Below are 13218 nucleotides of genomic sequence, written 5' to 3' on the forward strand. Positions count from 1 at the left end.
AGGCTTTATAATCAATGGAACTATACCCAAGTATAAACGCTGCATTATGGTTATGCATACAGTACGTTAATTAACATAATTGTATGGATGAACAAATTATCTTGGGCCATTTTACACAGAGAGAAAATATCACTGTACTTGTATTTAAGTGCAGTATAACGCCAAATCAGAATTAAATGGAAAGATTCAAATTATAAACTAGCTGGACAGAAATGTGGTAAATAATCAGACACTTTTCAGTGTAGATAACATTTAAATGTACAATGAATTGCAGGTTCGTCAGTTTATGAACCTAGATGTGCCACCTGTTTTATGAAGCTGTGGTCGGTAGCTGGACACCTGTTAGCACTGTCGCGGCAATAAACAGTGTTCCCTATTTGCGAACTTTGCAGAGGTTTTATACTTTCTAAGCATCCAGCCCAGCCGCTGCCTTACCATGTCTCAGGTTCAATCAGCGACAGTGTGTCAGATAAACGCCGGTAGAGAGCACTGAAAGGTAAAAATCCAACCAACGTCGGCAGCGGAAACAATTTAATCCGTGTAAATAAAGTAACGAGATAAAATGTAGAACTACAATTCCCGGAATGCTGTGCAACTTTCCAAAGGGGGCGGGATTCTCTGATTGACGTGGCGGCGGAGCCAATCAGTGGATGCTCGGCAGGTGCCGGGGAGGGTAAGTAGCCAATGATCGTGCGAAGGGGGCGGGCCGTGTGTGTGGAATGGGCGGGAAGGGGGGGATCTGGAGTTGAATTTGTTAATGGAGAGGGGGGTGGCGCTCTGTGCATGTCGGGAGAAGCCGATCCAGCAGTTCGGGAGAGCGCTGCACTGGAGAGAGAGTGAGAAAGGGAGAGAGAGAGAGAGAGACAGCAGAGGACAGATAGCGAGACTGGGCAAAGAAACCCAGCGCAGAGGCAACATTCTGCAACTTGTGAGAGACTTTCAAAAAAACAAAACAACACTCTCCGACACCGGGAAAAGAGAGAGAGAGGGCAACTAACTCAAAAAAAAAAGTTGACACTCACTTTCTGAGGATACATTTGGTAGTCATGTAATTTTATACAGAATTGACAGACACAACCCCCCAGAGAGAGAAACAAGAAACACATCTGAGAGGAAATGAAGTTGGCGACGCTTCTCTTCTTCTGTGCAACGGTGAAGGTGCAGGAAATAATTTCGCAGTCAGGTAGGTGACAGATTTTCTTTTTTGTTTTGGCGTCCCTTCCTCTTCCTCCTCTGGCGCGCTGTTCTTTTATTTTTGGCTCAATATTTACCTTGTTTGTAAACTTGGATGAAGGAAGTTTTTTTTTTAGCCAGAGTTTGTTTTTGCCTATATTTATGTGTCCTCCCCCCCCCTCCCCATCTCATTTAAATGGTTGTCAGTGTAAAAGTATTTGTGCCACACAAACCCCACGGTTACTAAGAGCCGCAGAAGTGTTGTAACAATTTGAATTGTCCCAAAGGCTCCCCACTGCTGTTCCTTTTTAAAATCTTTTGTGCGACTCCCATAATTATGCGTGTTTGCGCCTTTCAGAAGCAGTTGAGCTTGACATGTAGTTTTTAGCTTGTGAGGATTTCTTATGTGGCAATGAACCGATTTTTGTCTGTCTGGGATTCTTTTTTTTCTAGCACTGGGACCTTAACATGATTTGTGAGTGACCTGGTCGGGTTGAGCAACTCCAGTCTAATATGTACAGCATATTAAAAGGTGCAAAATGTACATTTAATGCATAATGTGAAAGTAACTGACGATTAGTATTATATGGGGAAAATGGGATGAGTGTAACACACTGTTCATCTATCTTTCAGTCTGCTCTTATTATTTATAATTTGAGTTCATTAAATGTAGAATATGGTTTGAACATTGGTTGTAATCTGCTGCGAGACTTTGAGCCCGGGTAATCCAGCAGCAGTCTGGAAGAGTTTGTTTTGATATAAATATCTAAAATTAAAGCCGGGAGAACTTGAACCGAACTGCCAGAGGGCGACAAGATGTTGAGTGAAGTGCTTTTAGATGAAGCAAATTAAGGAAACGAAGGGAGGCAATCTGCTCCTCACATTATTAGACACGCTTGAAGTTATATGAGAGTGGAATATTTTAAAGATGCTAATTTTCCAGAAGTGATGTGATGGGTTGCCCATGCTTTCGCGGGCAAGAGCGCAAGACGATTTATTTAGATCGTTCCGAAAGGTCCAGTTTTATTTCCTTGATTTCGCTTTGAAAAGTTTTTCGTGCGTTATTTATCTGTCAAAACATTCAATAAAAACAACGAATTATAAGTGGAAGGGAATGCATAATTCAGTATTCTAAACACATATGAGTTCCATTGATTTGTTTCTGACTTGGGACACGTAAATTGTGTCTAGAACTGACACTGTAACGGTATGCAGCTGTCTTTTAAATGCATTTATTGGACCAGCAAGTCCATCAAAGAAAAGGTTAGCACAATAAGACCATGGAGATTTCAATAAAAGTAGGGAAAGGAAGCGCCTTCACAAACAGCATCGGGTCATCCAGCAGCTTTGGGGATTTGTTCAATCAGACCGCTCTTTGTTTTGGAAAGAGCTTGAAAGAAAGAACGGTTTTAATCCCCTCCTTTTGTTATCAAAATGAAAGACTTGTGGTAGCAAACCTTCAAACCCTTCTACTTGTGATCGGACAGTCGCTGCAATAAGCACCGGCTGTTTTGTTTTGTAATAGGGGAGTCGATACACTCACCACTCAGGCAGTGTCAAACTACATTTTGTGATGTGCTTTCACAAACACTATATCGGAGTTGCTGAGTATTTCAGATGACGCCAGGTTAATCCTCGTCCATCCAGATGCGCTCATAGTGTAACACGGGGAAGCTGTAAAGTCGCACGCCTACCTGTATCAGTATAGGTCCCGTATCTGATACCAATCAATGTGTTTATGTGTGTGAAGCAAGCCATGGGAACTCTGCAGTGCTGTCCTGTGTTGGCAATCGGTGGTTCCCTCTTTTGGTTTCTTTAGTCGCCTCGCAGTGAATGTTGCGGAGATTCACTGTGACTCCGTCTCCTAGTCAACACCTGGCCCTCTTCACACATCCCTGAACACTGCAGTTATATGTTTCTCGGTACCATTTCATCCTCCCGGTTTTCTCCCCGCACTAGCTTGGTGTCATACTGCTCCACCTCGGATGTCAGTGTTTCCTTGTTTCCCTCACCGCAATGTGTTTAGCGCCTGTTATCGCTCGTCTCCCATTCTCTGCATCTCCCCGGGTCTTTCCTTTCTTCTACACTCCATCGCACCTCACCCCGTGAATTGTTTGAATTTCCTCTCATTGCTTTTCTTCTAATCTCCCCCCCCCCCCCCCCCGCCTCCAGTGTAGTGTACGGTTCCGGAATCCACACTTGTTATATTCAGCATGGACAAAAGCCGAATCAATATGCCTTACAATGGCTCCCCCCTCCAAAGTAGAAGAGATTCAAGGCCAGCAACGATTTATATGAAGATATTTTTTTTGTTTAGGGATCGATTCGTACTTGTCAACACTTCCTAGTGTACAACCAGTGCCCGGGGAGTGGCCCCCGATGACCCTGCGCGCATGGGAAGTTGATGGATGGGTTCAAGCAGAGAAATGAGCTTTTCTCAGCCCACTGCTGGCTGTAGAATCTGACAGTCACGTATGACAAGTCTGAACAATTATTAAAATACAGAATACGCCGCCTTCAAATGGGCACTAATACGGTGCTACCTTCGCCCCACTACTGCAGACACAGTAAATCACGCCTGTAGTTTATTGTGTGATCCATTGACACTAACTGACTTTTTCTAAATTAATCCAGAGTTAGTTTTATTTTAATAAGACGACCTGTTTGCTCGGTCCAAGAGATGCAGACGCTTGCTCTCAGTGTATGGCAGAGATTTGATGAGCAAATCTGCGACCGGAGATTTCGGATAGTTTCGGCTGGGCAGATTGATTTGGAGCTGCTTGACGCTGGCATTTAGCTAATAGCACAACAAACGGGTCCGTGCCAAGATTTCGGAACTGTTTCCATTTGGTGATTGTATCTTTTCCCCGTCATCTTGTAAATTGCAAATTGTTTTTCTAAGACCAGTTAAACGGTCAAGCAATCTGTTTATTTAAACAGACCAACGCCACGATTGACAGGTTAAACAGAAGGCACTGGATTGTATTTATTGTGCAGTTTCGGTGACGGGCTATTGGGAAATGAATTACCCGGGCTGATGATTATAATCAACATTTTTGAAGTAGCCGCGGGGCTGTTGCCTTTGCATGGGGTTAATAAAGTAGCATAGTTTGGTTTTAAAATGAAGAGTTAAGATCAAGAGGCGAATCCCTAACTTTGCATTAATAGGAAGGGTAGGTCGGTGCCTCTAACTGTACCACTTGGTTTCCTTGTTGAATCTCAGTGAAATAAACACCAGGAATCCTCGTACTAATGCACCGAAGCAGCCAGTTTCTGAGCAGGACCTGAATACCTCAGAATACACTGTCCTGGAATGCTGTGTAATCTGTCCTATTGTGTTTAAATATACTGGTTGGAGTCCTGTACACTTATCACAGCTAAATATACTACCAAATGACATACTGCACTCAGTACTAAGGAACCCTATGGTGACACTGGTGCATAATATGCAAAACATGCCATCAGCCTGGTTGTGGTGGACTGGTGCACCTGTCCCCTATCCCTGCACTGTTTCATGTGCTTGGAATCTGGCCCTGCGGATTAAGCCTTTGATGTCGCCGCCCGTCTCCTGGGTAACGGGGGACGCCGACCCTCCGCCACGTGACGCGCCTGCGCAGGGCCGGCGCCGCTGTATCGGGGCAAAATGCAGCCCGAAGAGACAGGCGGGCAGTGTTTTAACTGTGGGGTTTGCCGCTGTCAGCGGGATGGGCTCGGCCTCCGTGCTTTTATTTGGAGCCGCGTCAGCTGAAATGCCCCTGATAGCCCAAAGCCCAGGTGCCCCCTGGCTGGTTGCAGATTGAAGGGGAGCCTGCCCCTTTTGAACACGCCTGTTGCTTTCTCTTGCATTGCTTTAGATTTGGGGACAAGACCAAATGAAGTCCGCTGCGGATGCAACAGTATAATAAACAGGATGATTTTAAAAATAATCTTACACTTTTATTATTATTGCAAATCCTGCAGTACGAAACGAGTTGCACCGGGCTGCAGTTTCCCCTGCCACCGCCCATCTTCGACATTGGGCTGGTTTATGAACAGTGGAGGTTAAATGGCCGTAAATATTCAAGGTATAGATTGCCGTCAGCTCCAGTAACACCAGCATGTACTGCACTGAAAGGGTGCAAACGGCTATCAGAATCTGAAAATACATTGACTGTATATGAAACTGTTGTCGCTCTTTTGTATATGTTGTTATACATTATATACTCTCTATATATACGTGTGTGTGTGTGCAGAGCAGTTTAAAAAAAATCTACGTGTCTTTTCCTGGTGTGTGTGTGCACGCACATCACTAAATAGCCTTGATAAATATTTAAAATTAGGAGTTTATATATTGTAAAACAAAGGAGCTGTCAATTGCCCCCTTGATTCAACTGGTTATCTACGTTCAATAAATCGCAGATAAGGAAAGGGAGTCCTAACAGAGTGCAGTGTAGGAACTGACTTTTTCATGCCGAGGAGGCAGCATAAAGGTTTTTTTATATTTCCATAATTCTGAAAGACCAATGATCGTGATATTATTGCACGGCTCCTTGTTTGACGCCGATAAAAGTTTAATTGATTTTTTTTACAACCCGCCAGGCACTGGGTGTGAAATTGACGACGCTTGAATAACGATCCACATAAACTGCTCACAGCTTTTCCCGCGAAATCTGACAACGAGAGAAAGAGACAGTGTTACAAGGGGTTGATTTCACTACGATCAATCGGTCATTAAGAGTTCAATAGTCTGGGCTTGTGTGCCAGAATCATTCTCAAACCTAATTACAAAGATCGGAGTTGAAGCGCAGGACTGTATTAATACCTTCCCCAGCTCCCAGCAGCATACTGTGTGTGTCCTCTGCCAAAAAACGCTGGAAGTTCCAGGGACCTTTGATCGCATTTAAAAGTAATTATTTGTAATCGAAGTGTCTCTGTAGTGAAAATATCGGTGTTACTGTGGTTCAAAGATCAGTTGGCCTTCTATTATAAAAGATTAAAAATAAATATTTTTTGGTGGAATATGCATTATATCTTGGATTTCCAGATCAAAAAGTGATGTTATGGTTTAAGGCGCAATTGTATTTGGAGCGCATTGCCTTCTGAAAAGAAAGTTAGCTAGTTTTTAAATGAAAATCAGCAATGAAATCCGATATAGAATCATGCAATACAGAGGCCATTCGGCCCATCGTGCCTGTGCCGGCTCCCTGAAGGAGCTACCAATTAGTCCCACTTACCCGCTCTTTCCCCATGGTCAATTTTTTTCTTTAAGTATTTATCCAATTCCCTTTAGAAAATTACTATTGAATCTGCTTCCACCGCCCTTTCAGACAGTGCATTCCAGATCATAACAACTCGCTGAGTAAAACAAATTATCCTCACCTCCCCCCTAGTTCTTTTGCCAATTATCTTAAATCATAGAATCATAGAAAATTTACAGCACAGAAGGAGGCCATTTGGCCCATCGGGTCTGCACCGGGCGAAAATGAGCCACCCAGCCTAATCCCACTTTCCAGCACTTGGTCTGTAGCCCTGTAGGTTACGGCACTTCAAATGCACATCCAAGTACTTTTTAAATGAGTTGAGGGTTTCTGCCTCTACCACCCTTTCAGGCAGTGCGTTCCAGACCCCCACCACCCTCTGGGTGAAAAAAAAGTTTCCTCAGCTGCCCTCTAATCCTTCTACCAATCACTTTAAATCTATGCCCCCTGGTTATTGACCTCTCTGCTAAGGGAAATAGGTCCTTCCTGTTCACTCTATCTAGGCCCCTCATAATTTTATACACCTCAATTAAATCACCTCTCAGCCTCCTCTGTTCCAAAGGTTCACTCGGTTAATCCCGGGGATGAGGGGGCGGACATATGAGGAGAGGTTGAGTAGATTGGGACTCCACTCATTGGAGTTCAGAAGAATGAGAGGCGATCTTATTGAAACATGTAAGATTGTGAAGGGGCTTGATCGGGTGGATGCGGAAAGGATGTTCCCAAGGATGAGTGAAACTAGAACTAGGGGGCATAATCTTAGAATAAGGGGCTGCTCTTTCAAAACTGAGATGAGGAGAAACTTCTTCACTCAGAGGGTAGTAGGTCTGTGGAATTTGCTGCCCCAGGAAGCTGTGGAAGCTACATCATTAAATCAATTTAAAACAGAAATAGTCAGTTTCCTAGAAGTAAAGGGAATTAGGGGTTACGGGGAGCGGGCAGGAAATTGGACATGATTTTAGATTTGAGGTTGGGATCAGATCAGCCATGATCTTATTGAATGGCGGAGCAGGCTCGAGGGGCCGATTGGCCTACTCCTGCTCCTATTTCTTATGTTCTTATGACAACCTCAGCCTATCCAATCTCTCCTCATAGCTAAAATTCTCCAGCCCTGACAACATCCTCATAAATCTCCTCTGTACTCTCTCTAGTGCAATTACATCTTTCCTGTAATGTGGTGACCAGAACTGCACACAGTACACAAGCTGTGGCCTAACCAATGTTTTATACAGTTCTAGCATAACCTCCCTGCTCTTATATTCTATGCCTCGGCTAATAAAGGAAAGTATCCCATATGCCTTCTTAACCACCTTATCTACCTGTCCTGCTACCTTCAGGGATCTGTGGACATGCACTCCAAGGTCCCTCACTTCCTCTACACCTCTCAGTATCCTCCCATTTATTGTGTATTCCCTTGCCTTGTTTGCCCTCCCCAAATGCATTACCTCACACTTCTCCAGATTGAATTCCATTTGCCACTTTTCTGCCCACCTGACCAGTTCAGTGATATCTTCCTGCAGTCTACAGCTTTCCCCCTCACTATCAACCACACGACCAATTTTTGTATCATCTGCAAACTTCTTAATTATGCCCCCTACATTTAAGTCTAAATCATTAATAAATACCACAAAAAGCAAGAGACCTAAATCTGTGTCTTCTGGTTACCAACCCTTCTGCCACTGGTAACAGTGTTTCCTTATTTACTCTTATCGAAACCCCTCATTATTTTGAACACCTCTATTAAATCTCCCCTTAACCATCTCTGCTCTAAAGAGAACAATCCCAGCGTCTCTTGTCTCTCCATATAACTGAAACCCCTCAGCCCCGGTACCGTTTTTTATATATATATATATATATACACACACATCTCGTAGATAAAAATGATTTCTTTCAGAAAAACGCAGCTTTTCCCTTTAGTCATAATTTCTGTGAAATTAAGTGATGCTATATCACCTTTTGATTTTATCCTCCTCTCCCTAGCCAGTAGCGAGTTAATACGATAGCCTCGAAATTGCTCTGCATACGAAAGTGAGGGAGATAATTATGTTGAATTGTTTCCTAAATGGCTGCGTGTAGCAGTGACCTGTAATAAATGACCCGCGAATGAGAAATGGCAGCTGTGGGGTTTCATTCACCTTGCATTCATGCAGAAATAACGGAGCCGCCTTTTCACAGCCTGAAAAGAAGGGCTGACCTTGGCTAACACTCATTTTCGCAGAGAGAGAGAACGAGTTTTCACCAGGACAATTGGTGCCTTAACTGGCTGTTTTATGCTGTGACGCGGAAGAAGGAAAGTTGGAGTTTAAGGTGGTACCTCAGCGTTCTCTGCTGGCCCTGCCCTTTCTGAAATAAAACTTTTACCAGAGGGGAAAGCAACACGAACATACCAAACAAGGTTCATCCTGTCCTTTTTTTCATTGATGATTTTTCTGGAGTTATTTAAACAAAACAGCAAGAATGCACCGTGCCAATAGGTTCCAATCTCGTTATGTTATTTGAGAGCCCAGTGTGCTCTTTATAAGTCAAAGGAAAAGAAAACATTTTTTGTATATGTCTTCGCGTACTTTAATGGCATAATGTTAAGTTCTAATTTAGAACAGCTTTTCATTAGCGTGGCCTTTTCTCGATGGGTTGAGTGTAAGGGTTGTATGATCTGGCCCCTTTACTCAGGAAGATTACTTAACAAGCAAGTTAATTTGTTTTTGATTGCGGGGAGCAAGGTGACAGTGCATAGCTTCATGTAGTTTCTACCGGTGGTAAATTTGGTATAATTGTGTTCATAAGTGCCCTCGAAACTAACACTGTTAAAAGGAAAATGCTTGTTTCATGGACTTGAGGCACCTGGAGTACTTTCCATGATAGCATTACGAAACCTGCAGCCAGAGCAGTATTCTCACTCAGCAATGATGCTCATCCTTTTGAGTGAAATGTACAACTCATTTGAGTTATTTTGTTCTGTGTCTAAGCAGTGATCGCCCCAGGAAAAATAGCAATCTTGGTGAGAGGTATAATTGCATCTCTCCACTCGTACAGCCAATCCTTGTGAATTGCAGGAGTTATACTAGAATAAATGCAGTGCTGAAAGTTCTGCAATCTGAACGATATCTAACCCCACAGTGAGAAGGACCACTGTTAATACCACAGGCATTTTAGAGATTCCAAGTGATTAGACCGAGTGGCATTCAATTTCAAAGGTGAGCCACCAGACATGATTCGCACAGGGACAATCAAGACCAGTTTAACCTTCTATAATACACCACAGCTTTAAACAATAAGCACCATGATTCAGGAGTCAATGGGAGAAAATTAAAATAGACCCTCCCTCTCTCTTTAAAATACTCGGATGTACCAGGCCTATGATCTATGTATTGTTTGTGACTCACTAATAAAAACCTCCTTAATAGCACGTGTATAGCTCCCAAAAGCAGCACTCTATTGGGACTGGTTGTACTTTGTAATAATAAATTCCAAGCAGAGCAATTTCTTATTTTAAACAAACTCTGCACAGTAGACCACGTTATTCATTTTACTGAACGGAATCGTCTAGCTGACGAAAAAGGATACTTCAGCTTAAATAAAGAACCTAAACAATTCTTATGCTGTTCTGTCAATCGGTTGATAAAAGATACTAGCTTCAGGGTATGATTTGATGTGTATGTACTAGATATTGCATATGAGAAAATCTTTATTTTTGGTATATAAGGTACCAGAATCTGGGAATTGTATGAATCACAATGAGGATTCAGAAATGAACTGAATTGAGTATTCTGTATTTTAGATTTTGGTACCAGAAATGGTCTGAAATCTACATAACTAAAACAAAACTATACCTAATGGTCACGAAAAAAAAAGAGCACACAGTAGTCATGTTGTTTAGCCTGATGTGGAACAAAGTGCATATTCAGATTGCTTCTTATCAGCATGCGGGGATTTTGACCGAGATGCAGACTTCGAGTAAGGAGAATGAAACAGCATTGCTCTGTTCCAGGGAGTATAATGGTCTTGTATTTACAGCGGAATAACAACACAATAGCCATCTGCGAACATTCCCGTCTTTAAAATTATTTTAAATAAATGTTAAAGTACTTAGTGTTTTTTCAAAAAACAACACTACTTTTTGCATATGTAGAAAATGATAGTTAATTAAACCCTTTCTATAGCAGTGAGAGTCTTGCAGAGACGGTTCTCCGGCGAGTTATTTTTGGTGAGCTATTAGCATAACCTATTGAGTTTGTGGTGTTGTAGAGAGTGTTCTAGATACTGAGCAGTCATGGTGCTTAAAAATACCTTGAACAGTGCTGAACATTTCTGTTGGTATGGACACGGGGAAAGGATGTTTCTAAATGTGTTCATTGCTTATGAAATGAAATGAAAGTTGTCAGGTCTTAAAAAGATCCTTAAGCTATCTTCATCCAATGCAACGTGTAAAGGTAACTGATGCCACAGAAATCATTGATTTTGTTGCTCAGATGAAGGCGGGTGAGTGGATCCCTTGTGGAGTCGGCTACCTTTACATGAAACACAGGGTAGTGATCGATTTTTTTAAAAAAAGTCTTCTGAAGAGCTGATGACATTTATTTTTGTAATGTAAACTCATCACACACTCTCCCCTCCTCTGGTACTAACAGTGTTGAAACGCAGGCCAACAAAATGCACACTGTCGTCTTAATCGCTTTGTTTTGCATTTTGACCACAACTGTATTTGGCCGTACAAAATGCTACACTTTTTACTGTGTGGAAACAATATGGTTTTCAGTTCATTTTTATACAGTAACGATTGGAAGGTGTTGCTGTGAAAGGATTTGTTGCCTCAATACCCCAGTACTTACTGTACTTCCTTAACTGGAGAGGATCACAAGAGATTCAAAAACCCAGTGTTTGAACAGAATGGACAGAGCAATTTTTCATTTAGGCGCTGTCAGTAATCACAATTTATTTACTGAAGGTTAGCATTACTTAACATTCACTCCACTGTACTACTCTATCTATTGCACAATGTTCACCGGCCACTTTTATAATCCAGGACATACCACTGGCAGTGACTTTTAATAACCTGTATTTGATGCACAATGTATAAATTAGGAGCTTAGACTGTTACTATCCCTTAGCATCAGGCTTCACTAAAGAGTGTAGCTGTGCTTAATTTAGTGCTCAGCGTTTATTTTTACTTTCACCTGCAGAAGCATCCCCAATGGCAAGGTGAGCTGCTAACAGATGGGACACGCAAATGACAATATGCTTCAATGGAGGTGGGCTTTTTTGGAAGGGGAATGCCTTACAGTGCTATGGGCAACACTAGCATTTATTGTCAAATAACAATCCATTACCCAACAGCAAAATGATCCCGTGGGAGTATGTAGTTGTGAGAGGGTACCTCAAGTAAAACGTACATAGGAAACATGAGCTCGTGCTGTACGGTAAGCACAAATAGGAATCTGTCATTTGGTCTCAATTAACATGTTCAAATCCTTCCATGGCCTCGCCCCTCCCTCTCTCTGTAATCTTCTCCAGTTGTACAGCCCTCTAAGATCTCTGCACTCCTCCAATTCTGGCCTCTCGCTCGCCCCTGATTTTCATCACTCCATCAGCTGCTGAGACCCGAAGCTCTGGAATTCCCTCCGCCTCTGCCCCTCTCTCCTTTAAGACGCTCCTTAAAACCTACCTCTTTGACCAAGCTTTGTTCACCTGTCCTAATATCTCCTTATGTGGCTCGGTGTCAAATTTTGTTTGATAATCACTCCTGTGAAGCTCCTTGGGATGTTTTACTATGTTAAAGGTGCTATATAAATACAAGTTGTTGTTGTTCTAGCCATGGAATTCTTCAGATATTTTGGAGACAGACATTGTGTATTTGAATTAAGTGGTTATTAAAGTGAACTTACTGGTTTAATTTCACCAGTAGGGGAAATGATCAGGAATGATTTGCAGAAATGAGTTTGGATAGAGATATAACACTATATTATACTGTTCTATAGTGTACAGTGACAAGTTTATAGGCTGCAATATGGTCAATAGTTTAGGTGACCTTTAGGCTGCAATACGGTCAATAGTTTAGGTGGCCTTTAGGCTGCAATAGTTTAGTCTGCAATATGGTCAATAGTTCAGGAGGTCTTTAGGCTGCAATATGGTCATTAGTTTAGCTGGCCTTTAGGCTGCAATATGGTCAATAGTTTAGGTGACCTTTAGGCTGCAATACGGTCAATAGTTTAGGTAACCTTTAGGCTGCAATAGTTTAGGCTGCAATATGGTCAATAGTTCAGGAGGTCTTTAAGCTGCAATACGGTCAATAGTTTAGGTGACCTTTAGGCTGCAATAGTTTAGGCTGCAATATGGTCAATAGTTCAGGAGGCCTTTAAGCTGCAATACGGTCAATAGTTTAGGTGACCTTTAGGCTGCAATACGGTCAATAGTTTAGGTAACCTTTAGGCTGCAATAGTTTAGGCTGCAATATGGTCAATAGTTCAGGAGGCCTTTAAGCTGCAATACGGTCAATAGTTTAGGTGACCTTTAGGCTGCAATAGTTTAGGCTGCAATATGGTCATTAGTTTAGCTGGCCTTTAGGCTGCAATATGGTCATTAGTTTAGCTGGCTTTTTTGAGAATGAAAATGAGGGGTAGGGAGGAGAGAGAAAAGACCAAACCATGTATTGTTGCCAATTTTTAATTGAACTTGATTAAAAGCTATGAAAAATGCCACATATTTGATTGTAGAATCAGGTGGAAAAGAAAAAGCACTACACACAACACACTTCTTTTGTTGGTTTTAAGGATATGGTAGACTGTTTTCAATCATTACTGAAATAACAGGT

The 13218-nt window shown here is 42.1% G+C and overlaps 1 protein-coding gene across 1 annotated transcript in view; it reads left to right on the forward strand.

Annotated features, from left to right (window-relative positions):
* Positions 1–849: 849 nt before the first annotated feature.
* LOC137324060 (receptor tyrosine-protein kinase erbB-4-like) overlaps positions 850–13218 on the forward strand; it is a 938904-nt gene continuing 926535 nt past the window's right edge. The window contains exon 1 of the mRNA XM_067988230.1: positions 850–1183. Within this exon, the coding sequence (XP_067844331.1) occupies positions 1117–1183 (67 nt within the window). The 5' untranslated portion in view covers positions 850–1116. The remainder of the gene's footprint in view (positions 1184–13218) is intronic.

Source organism: Heptranchias perlo, chromosome 7, assembly GCF_035084215.1.
Source record: "Heptranchias perlo isolate sHepPer1 chromosome 7, sHepPer1.hap1, whole genome shotgun sequence".
In the NCBI taxonomy this organism is placed as follows: Eukaryota; Metazoa; Chordata; class Chondrichthyes; order Hexanchiformes; family Hexanchidae; genus Heptranchias; species Heptranchias perlo.